Source organism: Mya arenaria, chromosome 13, assembly GCF_026914265.1.
Source record: "Mya arenaria isolate MELC-2E11 chromosome 13, ASM2691426v1".
Lineage (NCBI taxonomy): Eukaryota > Metazoa > Mollusca > Bivalvia > Myida > Myidae > Mya > Mya arenaria.
In genome coordinates this window covers 52,900,668-52,923,717 of record NC_069134.1, presented here as the reverse complement: position 1 = coordinate 52,923,717, position 23,050 = coordinate 52,900,668, and the positions used below count along the sequence as shown (strand labels likewise).

Here is a 23,050-nt window from a genome sequence, read left to right as displayed (position 1 = left end):
TAGTTGCCAAGACAACAATGGCCGTTAATGTATGGATAACATTGTATTGTATATGATGATTTCATTGCGATGCACATTTGGTTTATGTGTATGTGTTGACAATCCTCTTAATGAAAGAAGATTTGAAAAAAAAATAACCTCATTGAAAAATCGGTAGTTTTAACGTTTTTATTCACGATTTTTTCATTTGTCATATTAATGACCGACGCCGGCGACGGCCCCAAAGCGCGCGACGTCGATCATTCGGATCCTTAGGATTGCTTAATTTAAATTTGTCAATTTTGTTGCTGGTGAAAAAATTGGGTTGCAAACGGGTAATAATGGCAACATATTAATCAGTTCGAAACACGACCGTTCCCTTTATAGAAACATTGATATTGGTATTAACTTATGCAAACTCTGGGAATAGTAATAAATCAATTGTTGACAGTATTTCAATGAAAACCATCGATACTAAATCGATACGATGCTCCTAGAAACTATTTAATTACAAAAACGACATGGCAAAAGTCAGTCACCGACATTTGCGATTTGAAAAAGAGGTAATTTCTTAAGTTTACAAAGGAGTGATGTCGGGCTTCCTTATGGTCTTTCCCAGTGTTACTTAAGTGTTTTTGCTATGACTGTTATGGAAAGTCTACACAAGTTATAGTGCTGCAATCTTAAAAGTTGTAAGGAGCTAGTTGGCCAAATAAGTACGGACACCAAATAAGTAAGAGTTCATTTAGGCGATCTACAGTTATCTTAATATATATTTATTATTGGATCTTTTCCCTAAATTTTGAAATTTATTATGATGAAAAATTAAAAACTAAAATCCATAAACAAAATTGGTATATAAAAGTGTTGGCAATGAATTGTTCAAATGCTTTAAAAATGTTCCTTAACATTTCTTATTAATTAATGACAGCTTTTTAGAAAACAAATCACTAATTTAAAAATATCTTGTGAAATTGTAAAGATAAGCAAAATATATTTTGAGACCTTTTAAGCAACTGAAATTTCCTTTTGCATTTTTCCGCTTAGAATCCCCCCTCAGTTTAAACAGCTGGTCTCCAACAGAGTGTTTCGGAAATAAATACAATCCTTTAATAACGATTTGCTGGAGCTATGTACCAATATGAATAATTGAGGTTATCACACCTTGATACCGCCCAGTAATAATTAACACAAAATCAGGACTTCAACATACACTACAACGGAATGCCCGTCTCCTATATTGCTTTGAAAGGCGTATCTATTGGAAACATCAAACATCTATTGTGCGCACTCTGTGTAACTCATAAATCCTTGTGAGCGCAGCGATAGCTCCACATTGTGATGATGGTGACTGGAACTATATAACACACGGTCTCTTCATATTGTGACAACAGTGTGATTGGCATTAGTGTTTTAGGTACAGCAAGGCGAGGATATCGCTGAGTATGGAGCTTTTGTTTGCTTTCCTCTGTACCTGTGGAATAGTTTCCGCAGGTAAGTTTCATCTTCCGGTACTAAGACTTAAAATACTTTGTGTTTCAGGAAAGAAATGTTTTTGAAATGAGTTTAATAAGGTACATGTAGATTTGCGTTGGACTGTTATCATATTTCGCTTATCATATTATACCTTAAGAAAGTGCTTCGGACAGTGCGTGTGTTTATCCTCAACAAGCTTTCATTCTTCAATATATTTTCATTCTGCACTAAATCATGATAAATTATATATAAATAAAAGCACAAGATTAGGGTCTCAAACTAATTAAAAGCTAATGCAGGCCATTTTGTCAAACACTTTTATTTTGATTATCATTTTTACAGGCATCGAACTACATAAAAAAAAATAAAAAAGTATAAAATAAAAAATGATGGAAATGTATCGGGTATCAGAAATATGCAAAAAAATACTAATTCGAAATCGGTTGAATTCCACCCATAGAACAAACTAAGAAATGGGAGGTTTCAATCTCTTTCTGCGATCGGAATTATCTATTTTTTGATATATTTGGTACAAGTGCATACCGTTAATGTAGTATTTCCATTCTAAATATAGACCTAGTCATTGCGTATTTATTTTGCAATTTTCGTTCATGTTTAGTACTGATTATTATTACCTTATCAAATCTACAGTAAAAGAAGTGTTTAACTAAATTGTATTGTACTAGGTTAAGCCCCAAAATACACTTTAGTTTTTCAAGCACCGTCGCATTTTTTTCACCCGCTCCAGTTTTACAGATTACATTTTTTTTAGAAATATTTTTTCACTCATTATCAACCGATTTTTAGTGTAACCTTAAAAACAGTCTGGATCATTGAAGTGCATTATACAACTGATTTTATAAGCGTCGACATGATAAAATTGAAAGAGAGAACATTGTGTGCTGAAAAACAGAAGAAAATGTCAATCTTTAGCGTCTAAATACAGTGTGCAGACAAAGTGATAACGCAATGGATAATTTTGTATTCAATTTAATGTAAACTAACATGTTCGTCCCTCTATTATGCTAATAAGTCGAACTTCACTGCCATGTTTATATGCAAAATGCAAACTTTGTATTATGACTAATAATTTATGAGGCACAGGCATGTGACTCATAGTTTGTGCCTAAAATGTTGATAAATATCATTTTGGGTACATATTATGAAATAAACAACACATCTGAATATTTTTAATGCCTTTGATATGCAAGAAAGAAACAAGGTTTATAACTCAAACGTACCAGTAGAGTCAAGTATGGTTTTCAAATTTCTTAATCAACATAAAAACAATCTATTTTTAACAAGGTGCCATGAAAAAAAGGAATCAATGCCCTTTAAAATGGTATGCGGTAGGTTGGTATAGCTTTATTGACTATAGACAAACAAGCCGAATTCAATGTCCCACTCTCGTCTTTTCCTGTAGTCTAACTGTACAGTGAATTCCAATCTTCAATGTGTCCCTGTGTAAATAGCACTACACACAAAAACAGTGGTTTATGCTTCTGTGTATAGGTGTTCCAAAATACCACTGAAAGACTAATCTACGATTTGACGAACAGTCTTATCAGTCTTCAAATTTAAATTCACTCTAGAATTTCGTATGAAGCGGCCATTTCCCTGATAAGCGCTCAGATGGTGGCATTGACATGTACAAATTAATGTAATCATAAACATCTTTGTGCATGTACTGGCTCGAGCGTGAGCTACATAAGCGAGGCTGGGTCCAGCACTCTTGTTTGCAGCTTTCATAGCTACTCGGTAAACTCCGTTGAGCGAATGCGGCTTGGTTTGGAAGTGTGTCAGAATCAAGGTTATCATCTTGTCAGGAAAGTGGCCGCTTCAGACAATTTTTTAAAGTGAATTTGAATTTGAAGGCTGATCCGGTTGTTATAAAGTATTAATGTTACCATTGAAACCATATTTTTGAAATTTGTTATGACCTCTATTGTGTCATTCATCTGTTTAGAAAAGGCAGTCTTACTTTTCCATGTTTTCACATAATTCAGGGCAGAAAGAGAAATTTGAATGAATACTTTTGTATTCCATTCTTTATTGTACACATGTACAGAACACAACAGACATTTCATTAAAGCTAATATGTCAATGTGCACCATTAATGCCAATAATGGTTTTAACAAATGTTGTGAAACATAGGTCTTAAAATATTGGTCAAAAGTATTAAATAGTTTAGAATAATCATAGTTAAGGTTGAACTAAACATTTGTTAAGGCATTAGTATATCAACCAAAATCAAATTTAAACAATCATTTACAATTTGCACGTTAGACACTATATGTATATTGAAAATGAGTCATTTGTACAAAACTTGTGTAAATACACTGTTTCTATCATTGCGTTAAAATCAAAATAGGATATAAAGAAATAGGCAGAATCTATAGGCGGGAATCTAAAGTACAACATGACCTACATCTGTAATGAAAACGGTTAACACAATAACTGTCATGTCATTGTTTTATTTTCCCTTCAAGAATGATCTAGTTATTGTCTCCAGGGGAAAATACATCAAACAAATTTCCTTCCCTTATGTGATTGGCAAAGATAGATACGTTTACGTAATTTTGTAAGGCCGCACTCAGCAATGCAACGCAAAGATCTCACTAAATAAAAATGTTTACATGGAGAATATGAGCATCTATCGTATTATTGCTATTTCAGTGGTAATGTTAGACATTTTGAAAATCACTTGTTATGTTTGATGATGAACTTTAAGTTTTTCAGAAATACTTTTGCAATTAAGGCTATATGCAATACTTAGGACAAGATTTTTATGATAAACTACAGAAACAAGCACAGTAGCCAAAACTTTAAACATAAACCCCGTTAAATGGCACAGGGTAAACGCCAAAGATATAGAACACAAAAAAACACAGTCTGCCTTAACAAATATAAGGTTTTAAACTGTGTGCTCATAGAGTTTCATAATAAAATGCATCATTGTACTAAAACTGGGAACAAACAAATAAAAACGACATGTATTAGCTAAACTTTTCATCCAAATGATTACCAAAGTAAAATTTTACATGAAAGAGACGTCACACGCTGGAGCATCCCTAGCCAGCAGGAAAAAGCGGTCTTAAATATAACATGAATCGGCAAAATGTTCATAAAATCAAATCACTGAAAGTTTAGTTATGTAGGACGCCATATTCAACCTTATATTTTTTATGAGGAATTCATCAATAAAAACAAGAACGTAAGTACTCTTCAAAGTATTGCCGTTTTATTCACGGTTTAAAACCCAAGAAATTCATTGACTCTATCTGCCCAACTAGCTGCTGAAAACCTTAAATTTTACGAATTTTCTTTAAAACATCACCATTAAAATCGGGATGAGCAATCAGTGATTTAAGACTATTTTTGTACTTTCATATGATATTTTTATGACCATGAACAAATTTAGAGAAATATTCCTTTATTTTTGATATCTGTAACACTGTTTTGGAAATTCTGTCATAAGTTTACATTTTGTTTGACGTCCAGTTTTTTGAATCGACATGATTGTTTGCCTATGTACTTAAAGGCCATCAGTATAGAGCCCATTATAAAACAATGCATGTCGCAATATGAATTTAAATGAGTCTTCAGAAACCGTCTATCAAAATAAATCTCCCTTTATCCTCGCTGAAAGACCCAATGGGGTAGCACCAATATATATATAAATTTATTAAGATAAATTATTGTTGCAGATAGTGTTTTGTTTTGGAAAATATTTTTTAATTTGTGCCATTGCAAGGGTAATTGGCTATTAAAACGTACCCGTAGCTGTAAGGGATATTAGCTACGGAAAACATGTCGGTAGCTGTAACTCTAAGGGTTATTTGCTATTTGACATGTTTCGTTAACTGTTATAATTTTCGGCCATTGGATATGTTTTGGTAGCTGTTAGGGTAATTGGCTCCTGGTTATGTCTTGGTAGATGTAACGGTAATTGGCTCCTGGATATGTCTTGATAGATATAAGGGTAATTGGCTACTGGACACTTCTTGGTGTATGTAAGGGTAAATAAGCTACTGGACATTTCTTGGTAGATGTAAAGGGTAATTGGCTACTGGACATTTCTTGGTAGATGTTAAGGGTAATCGGCTACTGGACAAAGGTAATCGGCTACTGGACATTTCATGGTAGATGTAAAGGGTAATCGGATACTGGACATTTCTTGGTAGATGTAAAAGTAATCGGCTACTGGCATTTCTTGGTAGATGTAAATGGTAATTGGCTACTGGAAATTTCTTGGTAGATGTAAAGTGTAATCGGCTACTGGACATTTCTTGGTAGATGTAAGGGTAATTGGCTACTGGACATTTCTTTGTAGATGAAAAGGGTGATCGGCTACTGGACATTTCTTGGTAGATGTAAGGGTAATTGGCTACTGGAAATTTCTTGGTAGATGTAAGGGTAATTGGCTACTGGACATTTCTTGGTAGATGTAAAGGGTAAATGGCTACTGGACATTTCTTGGTAGATGTAAAGGGTAATCGGCTACTGGACATTTCTTGGTAGATGTAAAGGGTAATCGGCTACTGGACATTTCTTGGTAGATGTAAAGGGTATTTGGCTACTGGACATTTCTTAGTAGATGTAAAGTGTAATCGGTTACTGGACATTTCTTGGTAGATGAAAGGGTAATCGGCTACTGGACATTTCTTGGTAGATGAAAAGGGTTATCGGCTACTGGACATTTCTTAGTAGATGTAAGGGTAATTGGCTACTGGACATTTCTTGGTAGATGTAAGGGTAATTGGCTACTGGACATTTCTTGGTAGATGTAACGGGTAGTCGGCTACTGGACATTTCTTGGTAGATTTAAAGGGTAATCGGCTACTGGACATTTCTTGGTAGATGTAAGGGTAATTGGCTACTTGACATTTCTTGGTAGATGTAAGGGTAATAGGCTACTGGACATTTCTTGGTAGATGTAAGGGTAATTGGCTACTGGACATTTTTTGTAGATGAAAGAGTTATTGGCTACTGGACATTTCTTGGTAGATGTAAGGGTAATTGGCTACTGGACATTTCTTGGTAGATGTTAGGGTAATTGGCTTCTAAACATTTCTTGGTAGATATAAGGATAATTGGCTACTGAACATATCTCATTAGCTGTCAGAATTATTCGCTCATGTATCGGTAGCTGTTAGAATTATTGGCTACTGGACATGTCTCGGTTCCTTCAATTTCAGTTACTACAAACAGGCATTATAGTATTTATAGGGCAATACTTCAATACGGTATACACATTACGGTATTATTGCTGAGAAAGCTCAGTCAAATATGACTTTCTGTCGAGAAAAGCTGGTTCGTACTATTGCCGCGAGTTCCAACCGAACGACAAAAAAAGCTAACTAAGTTGTTTTCAAGTGCATTTAATGTAAACACACGGTACATAAAGAACTAAATTAATCTAGTATCATGCAGTCATACAAATAGAAAGTCTTAGAATGAATAACATCAATGCAGTTGCCGTGCTTGTTAATGGCTTGAATACACAGAACATGCAGTTGCATTAACAGCACATCCGTTTAAAGATTGATTTATAAGCTGTAGAAATGTTGAGTAGAGACGTCATTCTTTCAAAAACAAAAGTGAATATGTTATCCCTTATTGTATTAAAGAGGTCAAGCCACATGGCCTGGAGCTTGATCAGTCTGTATATTATACTACACATGCAACAGATTAAACTAATTGATGGGTACCCAACATTACACTTTTCCCAACATTGGGGTAACTGCCTTGGAACAGTCAGCTATACTGGAATTCACTTGGGCTTTAAGTGAATTAAAATAAGTCAATCTCAGACAAGGTAATTGAATTATGAAGATAACTGGAATCCTGATTACTTGTACGCCATCAATATGGGCAGATAATTTTAGACGTGCACTAACATGCACATTGAGACATTGAAAGAGCAGAATAATTACAACACTTTATACATTTACACATTTTGTCAAATGGTATTTAAAAATCTGGTTAGATGTTAGTCGTCTTGGGGATTTGGGGCAAATCTACTCATATCTTAGTACGCACATTTAGAATTATTCAGAGCATATTCGTGATATGTATATATAATGTAAAATATTCATTATGAATATTATTATAAGGAGAAATCGTTAAATAGTCATATGCCCTATTGTTTTAAATTAACGAATGCTAACTTAAGTTTTCCATATGAACTAGGCATACACACCACACAATGAAATGCTGTCATTTTTGCACAGTTAATCAATCAGAAACATTTCCCTGTCGGAATATATTTTGATAATGAAATAAAAACGTGTTTATGTCAGCCTATACTTGTCAGTGTTGATCAGATAATTTTCCAATTACTTTCCGGTCGTTCATAGTGTAAGACCTCACAAATATATTGGTATCAACACAATAATTCTTTTCAATCACTATTTTTATTACAACTTACGATGCGTGTTTTCATTACAATTGCGACTTCCTAATTAATTCTCTTGAAAAGCCCGCCTATACAAATGAAAAAAAAGTATGACTTGTTATCACATGAGTAATGCAAGGGGACCATGACCCTTTGCTTATTAACAAAAGAGAAGTGGACAACATATTTCCCCATTATAATAATGAAGTAAACGAATATGTTCAAACACCAACACTTAAGTATTTCCCAAGGTCCAACGACTGGGCATATGGTCGCAATCTGTCTGATCGGCACACTCCCGTCACAGTGACTAATTGTGTGGGTGAGAACCTTTAAGTATAATTGATCATAATAATTGTAAAAAAAATATGTTCTTTTTTGGTGCTTTCCTTCTATACCACAAACACTGGTTCCAAGCTTAACGACAGTTTAAGACACTAAATAATGGAAATTCCAGGTATAAGCCCAGAGTACACTACGCACGGACTCCTTGCATTTATAATTTGGTTTTAAACGATCGTTTAACCCTTTGATTTTTACGTAAGTTCAGGCTCTTTTCCATTTACAATCATTTCACATAATTTACTTCTCTGCTGCTTAATCTCGTTTCATATTATTCAGTAATGTTCGGTTTGCATTGTATGAACATGCAAAACTTTGAAAATCTCGCAAGCACATAATTTCTCCCACTGGGAAATGGCAAACCATTTTTTACCATGTCTTTACTAATGAAATAGACTGTCTCCTAATAACGAGATGCTAAGTCCTCATTATGTGCTAGTATGTTTTGATTAGGAAATACTAACTCCTCATTACGTGGTAGTTCGTAATAAGTATGAGATACTAACTCGTAATTAGAAGCTACTATCAGATAATACCTCAAACGATCTATGTCTGTATCTTTCAAAATTACTTTCACGCCAAATTAATACAGTTTATGGTCTTTCCAATTGAGATTTTTCCACGTTTTTTTATAACCTTTGGGAACTATAGGGGCAACCCAGTAGATAAAAACGGAATCAATATCCTGTTTAAAGGCAGATGGATTGCGGCAAACCAAAAATGAACAACTAAAGTCGAAAACGATGTCATTGGCTCACACAAAATGCAAACACCAAGCATACTCTACCGTTTACTATTGACACTAGTTTAACAATAAAGCCTTTGTAGAACAACATACTGACTAAATTATAATCTATGAAACTAGTTTTGGTGCATTCGTCATAATGTATCAATTTACAATTAATAAACAAAATAATTAAAAAATCATCAGCCCACACGAAAGTACACACAGCAATGAGTAAATTGGTTAGTTGTAAGATAATATTTATGGAATATCGTTTTGCCTACAATAAAATGAACCGTGTATAGGATTTCGAAAGCAATTGATGAGCAACTGCGGTAGTTATGTATATGGACATGAACACAGAACATGCTGATGGCAGTGCCATTACAGATAATACAAATGTTTTCAGCAACCAGGAAAAGTCCATGCTTTATGTTAAGATAACTGTATAATGGTATTCCAATGTTAATAATACCTCTCACGAAGCCACACACATTGTTTATATTAAATGCGAGCTAAACTCATGACTTTTTAAAATCAAGTCATAGTGTACAATTGGGAATTAACTCCTGGTAAATTAACGAATAGGTTTTAACGAAAGTCCCAATGGTCGTGAATTTAAAATGGAATGTTAATAAGTTCCGTTATTACAGTTAGATCAGCATTTTAAAAAGTTCGATTGATTTAAATGGATTGATTATAAGTAACCTGACGACCATGAATGTACAGGCATTTGCGCAATCATTAAAATGTTGTTCTAGCTTTGTTAATGTTGTTCGGTTCATTTGAAGTAAAAGGATACCATTGGTCAGTGTCCAATGGATATAGAGAAATCATTTTAATTAATAACAATTTGATTCGATGGTCAAAGTCATCGTTCCCTCATTTCCATGTAGCGATAACGTTAGCAACGGAACCTTAAATGCGATGTATCGTTACAAAAGCTGAGCAGATTTATTTATAAAAGGATACGGTTTCACACAGTACTTTATTTTCCCTTTAAGACTTATCTTGTTTATAGATCAACTGCAAATTATTCTCTTTCCTTAGTTTGATTGGCAAGGACAGATTACTTTCACGTACGTAGTCTTACATCAATGTTTTCTGTGGTAAAAGCAGTTCTAATTAGCTTGGTATTCACTAAATAATTAATCGTTTACATGCCGAGAGTATGGACTACTACCGAAGTATGTCAATAGATATGTAAGAAATAACATGTGATCAACTGTTATTATTAACAATGTTTTGAAGTATTTCGATAAAAAAAATCTAATTAAGGTTAAATGATACGCTTTGGACTAGTCGAATTTGAATACTTGTTCTGTTATTATTACCGTCAACCTCCTAAACGTTCTATTGTTTGCCCTCATACTCAATATCCAACAGTATAAAGCATATGATAGCAAATACATGTTACACATAAGGTTGAATCAGTTTAGTTATTTCTCTTTGTTAGCTCAGACAGCCAAAAGGCTTCATACATATTTCATTTTATTTATATTGATTATAGCTCTTTACAACCTGAGTGTATTTTTTTGTTTATTTATTCCTTTTTAAGTATATGTCATCATACAAGACCATGGTTAGTGTCAATGGTTACTGGACATGTAGCTTTAATTACAATCAACAAACACTATAGAGGAGAGGAAACCAACATGATTATATAACGGTAGCATATATAGCATACACCAAGACTATGGTAATGGTCATTGGTTATTGTTCATGTCTCGGTATGTTAAGTCACAACCAACAGTATTATTCATGAGGGATAAACAAATATGATATAACTTAGGTAACATAGATAGAACTTATAATACAATATTCAGTATCAATATAAAAATCATTAATGTTTGAAATAGGTCAGTATGACCCATAATTCAAACATTTAAATACGCACAATACGTACAATACAAGGCATATGATGCAAAATGGACTCCCGTAAAATAACGCAAATAAATTGAAAATAATGCAAAAATGTACAAACCAATTCAAATTATTATCATAACATATAAATATTAGTGGATAAACTAATAGCTAAAAAAACAAAAAAAAAACATACTAGTATTACAAATTTCACTAAACATTTACAAAATTATACTTAACAACACGTTTTTTTCCATTTCTATGCTGTACTGTATGTTCTACCGACATAAACTTTAGGCAAGCCTTAGGACCTCTGAAACAATAAATATCTTAATAACTTCATTATTATAGCTAAGCATTAATGCAATTTTTGCAGTAACTTTTATCGAGAATAGCAAGTTTGTACGAATTTCGTGAACCATATCAAATGGCATACGCTAACAAAGGTTTTTTTCCGTATGCATCAAATGTAAACACACAATACACAATGTCAATTTCAATGGCAGTCAAACACAAAGAAAATCTCAGAATCATTTGTATCATTATATCTGCCGTTCTGTTCATAAATGGCTAGCATAAGCAGAATATTTAGTTGCATTAATCATTGCCATCAATGTTCATTTCTGTTTTTTTTGGTTGCATTCAATACAAAATCCGATTAAATTGACATTTACGAGAAATACGAGTAATAAACTTACCAGGTACGTCTAAATAATAATTATATACGAAAGAACTTAAATATTTCAGCTCAAAGATAAGAGCGAATATCAAATAAATGAGTTACAACTGTTACAATTGCAGTCTTGACTTGCGTCGATGACGATTCAGAATGGAAAGATTTATGTGTTTATGTAAATAAGGGCGTGTGCAATGAAGCGGAAAAGGGGAAAAGGGCATTATGAACCAATCACTCACTCTTATAAATATAGACAAACTCGCATAACCAGTATTTACGCTCTGACGCACTCGGACATCGACGGACATTGACGGACATTGACGGACAGTAACTCAAAGAGGACAATAACCACGTAACACGAAACTAAACACGACAAGACAACAAACACACAAACAATACAAGAAAATATACGATATAGAACCATACCAAACACACAAACTGATAAAATACTGAACTATGCACCTTGCTACATGTACTCATGGGACTTAAAATAACCAATAAAACAAAACTAAACTTTTATATTACAATATCTTATTAAAGGTTACCATGCAAACACACACAGGAACATCACGTTCTATTGAAGGAAGTATATGCCTGAATGGTAAAAGTCATCGGGACATAACTTAATTGTGCGGTTGGATTTAAGATCATATCAAAAAAAGGAGAAGCAAATATTTTTGAACTCACGTTCTCAATCGTTCAAAATGGGCAAAGAAAAGGGCAATTTACGACCAAAAAGCACTTGAAAAAAGAAATCATACAGCTAATCGGAAGAGGGCTGCCGAAATCCGTCTTATAACGATACACAAATCAAGACAAATTGGTATTCGGCAGACGCGTAAATGTCTAACGTCTTGGTTGTTTGAGAAAATTGTACATAAGGATTCGCCAGAGTCTAAAATGTCAAGAAATACTAGTAATCAAAACTCCATTTAAATCGTGATGCAAATGCCACAAGGTACCAGCAGAAGGCTATAGTACCCTCTGGCATTAATTTACAATGCATTATTGCAGGTTTCCGTGCAATAAATGTTCATCAATCATTAAAAGAAATGTTAAAGTAGCTTAATTTAAAGTGTTTATACGCCTAGAGTTGCAATCTAATGCCATGTAGACAGTTATCTGAACATTTTACGCCCATCTTGAACCCCGAATACTGAAATCCTCCCCTAATTCGCTCTCTGGATGAACAACTGACCACCAAATTTTTTTCTCCGTATTACAGTGCTAATACAAGCAGAGTGGCAATCTAAAGCGATGCGGACAGTACCCTGAACATTTTACGCACATCTTGAACCCCGAATACTGAATTGCGCCCCGATACGCTGTGCCTAGGGTCACCCGACCACCATTTTTTTCCCTCCGTATTAAAGTGCTAATACAAGCAGACTGGCAAAACTTAAGCCATGCGGAGAGTACCCTGAACCTTTTACCGAAATCTTGAGCCCCGAATACTGAATTACGACCGAGATACGCTGTGCCGAGGATCACCCGACCACCATACTTTTTATCCCCGGATTACAGCGCTAATACACCCATAGTTGCAATCTAAAGCCATGAATATTTTACGCACAGCTTTAAACCTGAATGCTAAATTCCGACCCAGATTCGCTCTGCGGAAGGTCAAGCGATCACAAACAGTCTTATTTCTTGATTACTGCGCTAATATACCTACAGTTGCAATCTAAAGTCATACGGAAAGTACCCTGAACATTGTGCGCATAGCTTGAACCCAGCTTTTATTCCGGATAAGATTGATAATACAAACATATTTGCAATCTAAAGCCATGCGGACAGTACCGAGAACCTTTTACGCACACATTGAGCCCCAAATACTGAATTCCGACCGAGATACGCTTTGCGGAGGGCCTACCTACAACTAACACTTCTATTCCGGATAACAGGCTAATACACTCAGAGTCGCAATCTAAAGTAATGCGAACAGTACCCTGAACTTTTCACGCACAGCTTTAGCCTCGAATAACAAGTTCCGACCAAGATACGCTCTGCGGAGGGTCAACTGACCACAAACATTTATATTCCGGATTTTATTTATGTTTGTACCGGTAATATTCGGAAAGCATTTAAGTCGAGTGTTGCATGCTTGCGGATAGTGAATTGTTAACAGAGAATCTCGACAACAAGGAGCGGCGGCTTATTTTGAAAAATATAACTTTGTTTCTTTGTTTTCTTTACAAAAACGATGTTTTCCTAATAAGAACTCTCTCAAAACATCCGAAATAATATAAACTTCAAAAAGTGGAGACTACAAGCACACTAGCTTAAAACATTTACCGAGATACCGGTAAAGGGCATGTGCATGACGAGCAACATTGCAGACAACACTTACACAAATCAACAATATATCAAGTTTATAATACACTCAACACATGCAATATCAGAATATAAGTGCTTCACAACAATTGCATAAATGAACTGAACGCAATGCTTTTTGTTTGATCGATCTTCACACTTTTATCCCAAGCAATGGCGATTATTGATTGCGAACAAACAAATTGTGATTTTAAACAATGTGTATCATTACATGAGCAATTTCGATTATGCAAATAAAAGTATTGATCTCCAACGGAATGGTAACAACCACTCCGTTACATACAAAAAAATATTACTCCTTATAAAAATATATATCCGGATATACAGTTCCTAACACTCTGAAGCAAACGCAGCAATGCCAGGAACATAAAACTTTAAATCATTTTTAAACGTCTCTGAACGACCATTTACTGTTAATTCCGAGAGACGACAATCAAACTCAATATGTTTATCTGGAGTCTTAAGGTTTATAAAAATTATAATACGACGTAATGTTCTTGGGAAGAATTGAGTGAACGGTCTGCCTTACCGTTTCGAATTGCAAAAGGACGAGCACCGTCCAAGCCTTCTGATAAAGGGTAGTTTTTGTATGTTTTATGAGACGTTTTTCTTAGTTGATAGATCATTAATTGCTGTTAGGTTTTGATCTCTACGCCTTTAAGGACATTCCCACAGTGCAAATGTGTCGTTTAAAAGATGAAACCAAAAGAATGCACAAAATCTTCATTTTTTATATAATCTTGTGGTTCAATATTCAACAAGCATAATACATACATCCGCTTCAACATGTATAGATGTAATAAGGAGTTGAAGGAGTTGAACAAATTTTACGAAAATATCTTATCGGATTTTAAATAAAAAGTGTTTTTTTTTCTGCAATGTACAAATGAATATGAATTTGTGTCAAAATACTACCCAAACAACAAGAGCTTGTGGTATTGTTGTGATTTCAGCTATTCTGCAATTCAGCCTTTTGATTTTTTGCAACCAAAAATTGAATTTTATTCACCAGTTTTTTATCAATATATTGACTTTCTTTCTCTTTTTCTTATATCACCAAGAACACAAAATACATTGTTGATTGTCTAGTCTGTGACATTTTGACACAAAAACATAGACCAAATTTTACCAAAGAAGATTTTTTTATCGAATAGCATTTGCATTGATTTTTGGAAAAGTCTATCGACGTACGTAGGTTCATTCGATATCAATGGCCTTCTGCAAACCTGTTGTGTTTTTAAGAAAAAAACTTAAGTGTTAAAACCCTGATTTCTCGTATCCCTTAATTATTATAACAGAATTCAGCTAAGCAATAAGCTCAATACATTTGTTTTGGTAGAAAATGTGTGAAAGTAATATTCTTGAGAATTGTTCGATTATAAAAGGAAATATCTATTTGGTATTCTCGACAAATTTATCATTCTATTTGATTAAATCAAGGTCAAGTAAGTCATTTGGCATATTGATATAAGTTACTTTAGCTTGTTACGCTCAAAAGCTTTCAAGAAAATGAGGCCGGAAGCTCCTGTCTTATTTCAAGAATTGTTTGACACGGACTATTGACATGAGGAAATACAAAAGTAATTACTGATCGGCATAGGAAAATACGTCTTACGTTACTTTACTTTTTCTTCGGAGAAGTAAAGACTCGGGACTAATTAGATCGATATAAATCTGATTTAATGGACTGGCGATACTAAAACAGGGCTCATTAATCTGTTAAAAAGAAAGATCGATACAATTACCGGATTTTTACAAGAATTTAACTGAAATGAGCTCATTACTTGATAATTAATGGAGCCATTATTCTTTAACGATTAAATTAAAATTAAAATTAAAGTTAAGCTTTTATTTAAAGCTTTATTTTCAGTCACGTTCATGACTGAGAACTATTACAAAAATTAAATTTTGCGTCTTTCAATTCCATCTTGCTTCTCTTTCCGAGCTTGCTCTTCCATCTGCAAACAACTTATTTTTTAATATTCTACTAAATGCAGTCTCATTATGTCTTCAACATACATAATTTTTCAAAATACTTAAATGAATTTGCTGTCTCCCAATTAGTTTTCTTAGCTAGTTTTATGGTTTTATTGTCTGTATGTGTACTTTTTAAATACTGACTGACTTTAAGGGCCTTCCACAGTGCAAAAGTGAGTGGGGCAGGCCAACAGTTAACACGTTTGAAAAGTTCATGGTTTATTTAGTTTTGAGGAACGATTTTTTTTTGGAGCACAACTAACATCATTAGTGACATTTTTTGGGGTAGTAAGGAGTTGACCAAATTATACGAAAGAAGGTTTTATCAGATTTTGGATAAACAAGCATAAGCATATTTTCGGAAAAGTATGTCGGTATTTTAACTATGTGTGTTTGTCACAATGCCCTAGATTACCTTATCAACAAAATAGTGGATTAAATTCATTTCTTGGTTACAAAAATGCAATTATCTTCTTGAAACAGCTGCAGTCACCACAACGCCTTAAAACATTGTTAATTGTGTAATACGGCCATTTTTGACACAAAACGATATTCATTTTGCATTAAAACATTTCCGGAAAATGTAAATGCATTGTGATTGGAAATCTGATAAAAAAATTTTTCGTAAACAATCCTCAACTCCTTATATTACAGCTACACAGGTTGCAAAGGTTATATGAATTAAGATAACTAAATATTTAACCTTAAAACTAAAAAAAAACTTGAACGACTTTTGCCTCGTGAAAGGCCCTTAATGGTAAGTGTAATATTAGAGCAACTTTATTAGTTTATTTATACCGATCCAATCCCGGATATAAAAAATCGATTTGCATTTGCTCAATAAAATCTGTTTAAACCAAATGCATCTTATTTTTTTTATTTTTTATATCGACCGATAAAACATTTGAACGACAGCTCAGTCATCCCTTTGATTATCAATCAGTTTGCATTTTTTACTTCCATTTTTCGTACCATGTTGAAGAGAAATCTCAATTTCTTGCCAGAAAATTCCAACACTAAGAAACTATCACACGTTTTCTGTTATGAGGCACGCTACAATTCATCCCACATGAGTTTTAAAGTGCAATTTCTTTTTTGTAAAATATAATAACCATCAGTAATGTGATACACTATAGATCAAAGTTACATAATTACCGGTATATTTTATGCAGCTGAAGGATACAATGTTTGGCAGTTAAGTTTCTCGTGTTAAAATGGGTTGCCCTTAGCTTGTGCCTATGATGCGGTTTTTATACGTCTTAATTATTTGAATACTAGGCTTGTCCTTGTAGTTTTCATTATGTTATTTCAAAACGGTTTCGATGGTTCCACATTATTTAATCATTGTTATTCATTGTTACATATATATTGCTACTGTTCCGGAAGCACAGGCAGAAATAGAAATAAGCAAATTGATGACAGTATTGTTTTGATGATAAATTAATGTGAACTTCTCTGAAAATAAAACAACTATTAACTGTTGTTTAATATTCCATCACGGCACACAATTTGTCAACAACGTAGCGTGGTCTTCTTCTTCATCCGTATACATCTCATGCTTCAAGTTGAGAAGTCTCGAAATTTGTGAGCTATACATTTGTCGTTCAGGACAAGGTTGTGTAAGTAAAAACATAGAATGTACAGTTAAAAGTTAAAATCACGGCAACAGTATTAAAACTGAAACCTGCAGCCCGGGCTTAAAGCCCTCGATGGTCAGACAGTAAGTGGTGAATGAATACCAATGTATAATGAAACAAACTATGAACATTGTAAAAATGCATTCATTCCAATGTTAATCCAAGTGTGTTTTGCTTACGCGTTCGACCTCTCAAATGGCGTAAATGGCGACCGCTGAAATTTAGTCATGTATTTATGCCATGTTTAAATCAAAAAACACAATCGTGCAATAACTGTTATTAATGAACATACATTCATTAATAAAAGTTCATTGATGAATGTTTATAACTGTTTGCACTGAAACATAAGAACAAATACACTATAAAAAAACTCCTGGAAAAGTATTTCTCCACAAGGGAGTAGAAATGACAGACGAAGAGAGGAAAAGTTCATACTAATTGTTTAGTAATTATTCGAACATTTTCCCAAGCCGATCGTTTATGATTTATTTGTTTATGTACGGACCCCCCCCCCCCAGATTTGTATCAGTTTGACAATTGCTTGATTTAGTACAGCATATTAAATTTCATTTTGGATTTATCAATATATGAAATTGTATAAAACGTCGATAAGTTATCCACATAATGTTGGTTGGTTAGTTTGCAATATAAGTGATTTTGTAGTTCATTTGATTTAGTCTGACTTAAAAGTAAGCAAAGTGTTCACATCTCTCCAACAGACGTGGAGAGCATACACTATCGTAGTAGAGTACAGTAAAGAGAGTATTGATGTGAATTACCTTGTTTAATTGTTCTAATGATTGCAGTAATCCAAGTCAAGCATAATATTACTTAAGTTGATTCTCTGTTACGACAAGCTTAAACAATATAATTCCTCTAATACTTACTTAGAAAGCATCATTTCGAGTGGTTATCATTTTGATACTGTGTAGGATATTTTGGGAAGCAAGAAGAAATTCATATTTTTCCTTGAAATAATCAACCTGGAACTATTAAAATAAACATATTTTTTATACCATTTTAAAAGTGTTTTTTTCTGATAAAACGGAACATTCGATTATAAGAATTGTTTTTGGTAATTTACAAAAAAATAGAGCGCGCGTATACCGGGATAGCCCGCACTATTTTCTATAGATCGTCAAAATTGAGCTAAAAAAGTATTTTTAAAAAATTGGAAAAAAGTCCCGATTGTCATTGGCGCACACTGAAATGCAAACACCATGTAAAAGCTATCTTTATATACTTATACCAGTTAATAATTAAGCATTTGTGGAAAAATAGACTGACGAAAGTTTACTCTATAAAAGTATTTTAGTGCATTAGACCGAATCGATTAACGTAAAAGTAATGGTCAGAACATTTGAAAAATCCTCGATTGTTATTGGTCCACACACAAATGTAAATACAAAAAAAATATTTAGGGAAATCAGAAGTAATGGCCTCTGCTGTATTGTTAATCATCTCGACTAAGAAACACATTGTATTCAGCCAAAGGAATCATACAGTTCCCATGACATCGATTTTATAACAGATATATCTCTCCAGCTGAATTGTTCAGACTTTTAAGTATAAAAATGACTTTTTAAGTTTTTATATACCAACAAAGTAGCTTTATTGCACGGTGACGCCCCGCACTGTTAGTTAACGCTCTGTAAATGGAACTTAATACATAAATGTTATCAGGGAAAGCTCAATCCAATATGATACACTTATCAGCGTTAAACACTTGTTTGATCCAGCTCGCCTTCTCTTCATATTAGATTAATTAATTCACAATAATGAAAGATGGATTTTTGTATTTGCAACATTTAATTTAATACAAAGCAATAACACAGTTTCAATGACACACTCAGAATGCTGTAATGTGAGCATCAATGTGATCTAAATATTTCTGATATAGTATTTGGACTATTTCATTCATGACTAAAGTTTAATTTTCTCATTGGAAATTATACAAAAATGATTTAATGTGTGTTTTATTTCTTTGACAGATGAATGTGATGTTTGAATATTTATGGATTGTAACGGTTTGCTGTGAAAGATTGTAGTGTTCTACCTCATTATGAAATGAAACATTGGCAAAGTTGTGCATAGCCGAGGCAACAGTTTAGCAACTTTCCGTGATGTTGCATGTGTACATGTAGATACATGGTTAAGTGGTACGTAGATGAAAAGTACCTTGATATATTACAGGAGCCCAACGAGCATCAACAATTTTGTTATTATCAGCGACATGCAGTGTATTGCATAAATATTTAAAATCCAAACGACGTGAAACATTGTTTTTTAGATGTCATACATTTAATGAGCAGCTTTAATCGAAGCCATGCAAAACAACGGTCGTGAATGTATTAGAAGTATTAATCGTTTCGTAATGTAGAACCTACCTGAGAGAATGACATTGTACAACATATGAGCAGTTTTTTATAAACACTGAAATGAAAACCAAGAATCTGGCAATCTGGGATGTCAAATGTTGTATGAAACGCGAGTTTAAGCAATCACACGAAGTTGCAGTTGTATGATACTAATCGAAGGTTTATTTTTGTAGTAAAATCTGAATCCTGAAATGGCTGACAATCAATCAATCATATGTTTAAAATATTTATTATTCTGAAAATAAATACATTCTTTCATGAAAAAGTTTGATCGTTTTCATAATCATCCTTAATTATTTCAAGGTTTTACGTTTTGGGTGAAATAAGAAGCACGGTTAGTTTTGAATGACTGTTGTATGAAGTAAAAACCGTAACATTTGTCTATATAAAATTTCCCCTCATAAGTATAAATAATAACAAGAGTAATTGTTTTATGCAATATAATACTATAATATATCACAGTGCAATCAAGGTAAAACTAACTGCTATCTAAGCACATCCTTGCTTGCAGGTGTATTGTTTTGATCTTATATTGAATGATGATAATTGAACAATTCGATCCTCAAGTGTTTTATATTATTTTTATCACTGAAACAATAGCCATGGTCTTCATTTCACCAATGTTCATTTAGTGCAGAAAAGCTACGAGTGATTTTAAAGCTATTACCATTACAAACCTAGGATTACCAAAATAAACTACATGAAAAAGAGATTATACAAATATCTATAACATTAAAGCCTCCCGTTGCTTTCTTTTCAGTTGTGGCAGTCAATGTTCCGCCTCAAAATGCCGACAAAATACACGAGCCGCTATCCAAGGTTTCTAAAGATATTAAAGGCCGAGCATTCTGGCCTGACTTGCTAGAAACGCTGTATGAAAATAAGTATGGTACATCAAGGGAAGATTCGGACACTGCAGATGTTGAAAACAGAGACATTAATCGAGTGGAAGAATTTATTAAATCAGTTTTATCTGATGACAAACTTTCAAAACTCCAAAACAAACCGAGCTTAAATTCAGAGTTGCTCGACGAAAAAGAACAGATGCCTCTAACGAAGATAAATTTATCAAACGATTTGGATTCTTTACCGTCCAACAACTCAGAAACAAAAAATGAATTTGATAATGCACACGACAAAAACCCAGGAAACACCACAATAAACCCTATACCGAACACATTTGAAGGTACACAGAACCAAATTCTACCCAATGAAAATATGGAAGAGAACGATGTTTTGAGATGCCCCCTCAAAGAGAGAATGGCATACACTGATTGTGGGTCCCGCAAGTCATGTCCTTCCTCGTGTTCCGGGCAAGGAGATTGTGCTTACCCATACTGTGACTATCGAGGGGAGTGTCAGTGTAGAGAAGGTAGGCCTAACGTTTGATTAACAAGATTTCTCGATTTGTTTGCTGCTCGTGATTTTTTTTCCGTTTCATGTGAATATGAGATTTGTATTTTATTTCAACCAAAAACCATTTCCTTTCTTCGCAATAACCGTACAACTACGTCCCAAATCACAAATAACTCCAATGAATAGAACAAATTTATGAAGATGTGTTCTGCGTTGTAACTTAAAGATTTTTTTCAGCATTTTGCCGTAACGAAATATATCATTTTGTCTTAATGTCTTTTATGTAAGTGGTGTCGTTTTAATTCCTTAACCATTAAGATTAAGAGAAAAAAATAAAGAAACATACACCATACTTGTAATCTTGACACACGTGTAATAATTTGCATTACAGCCGAGTGCAGTAATGGTAGCATGTGTTGGTTCTACCGGCTTCCTTGCCAGGGAACATTCTCCTGTATCCAGGGCACCTGTCGGTGTGATGACGGTCGATGACGTCACTTGTAGACATTTGCGCAATGATGGTGTGTGATAACGACATTTTCTCCTTTTGACTTCTGTGAAACATTTTGAACCTTAAGTTATTACTGTGTCTCCAAAAGCATGTACCCTTTCGCCGTTTGGATGTTTTGTATTCAAAGGAAAGGTGAATTAAAAAAGGCAAACACATAACACACACATGAATGTAATAATAGCCTTATTTAAATCGTTCAAGCGTTTAAAGAAATGTCGTCTTTTTGTTATTTGTTCATGAAAATATAAAAGTAGAATATTTGTGTTATTGCGTATCAAAACTACTTAGTGCCTATTCTCTCTTTGTCAACTTATCGTGATACAGAATTATTTTGGGTATTTTCGGAGATAAAACGTAGCAAGAACCAGAATTGTCTTCAATTGTTTCAGGGCACTTAGTCAGGAAACATAATAAATACTTGTGAAGCTCCATGAGGTAATGTAGCCCCTGGCGCGCACAAGACTTATGCTGTCCTAGATAAGTTCATAGGACCTCTTCTCATGCCTGCATGTTTTTTTTTTATATTCTACTCAACTTAGGCCTAGCTACACTCCTGTGAATAATTTAATATACTGTCTCATGTGAAACAGACGTTCGCAGTTTAATCTTCCCCGTCCATTACCATAACCTAGTAAAGTTTCTAGGTAAGATACATTATTTATGTAATGATATAAATCAACGGAATTAGATCAGCAACCGCATTGTTTACTTATGGTTAGAGGAGACAAACATCCATGTATCCGAGAATCTTCAAGACATAGAATTATTATGTGGACACGTATATAAATTTTATAAATATGTTAGCAGTAAAATTCAAAAACTTCTTATCGATCATAAAACATGAGTCGGATCGATCATTAGATATGAGTTGAGGCACGAAGCGTCCCTTGTGGGGGACTCGTTTCATCACCCGAATATTACATGCACATAGACTCCATTTATCCAGTCCTTGTCTTTTCATTATTCTTCTCTCAGCATTGTAACGTTCTAGATGGCATCCACATATTCACACATACACACACACACAGACATGTGCTTAACAATGCAAAATAATGACCTTCAGGCAGCTATTGACGTTTTATTAATAAGAAATTGATTAAAATATGTTTCTAAGATGTTTGAAAATACCAAATTGTTAGAGACAATTGTAAATGGTGTGCATGATGCTATATTAGTCGTCGGGTAAATTGGGAAAGGCATTTCTCGACACGTGAATATAGTACAAATATGTTTAGTATTTGCTTTCAAAAAATACAGCAACATCCCGGCCATATAAATTCAATTTACGTAAATACTGTAGATCACCATTAAGGGTCTCTTGAGGCGTCCTTTCTAGATCACCATTACGGGTCTCTTGAGGCGTCCTTTCTAGATCACCATTACGGGCCTCTTGAGGCGTC

At 33.9% G+C, this 23,050-nt stretch overlaps 1 protein-coding gene across 1 annotated transcript; it reads left to right on the top strand.

The window, feature by feature from the left end:
- Positions 1-1,291: 1,291 nt before the first annotated feature.
- LOC128214720 (uncharacterized) lies at positions 1,292-22,527 on the top strand. The gene is made up of 3 exons (XM_052921343.1): positions 1,292-1,473; positions 20,544-21,155; positions 21,531-22,527. Exons 1-3 carry the CDS (start codon positions 1,425-1,427, stop codon positions 21,629-21,631), a joined length of 762 nt encoding a protein of 253 aa, XP_052777303.1. The 5' UTR covers positions 1,292-1,424; the 3' UTR covers positions 21,632-22,527.
- The last annotated feature ends 523 nt before the right edge of the window (positions 22,528-23,050 follow it).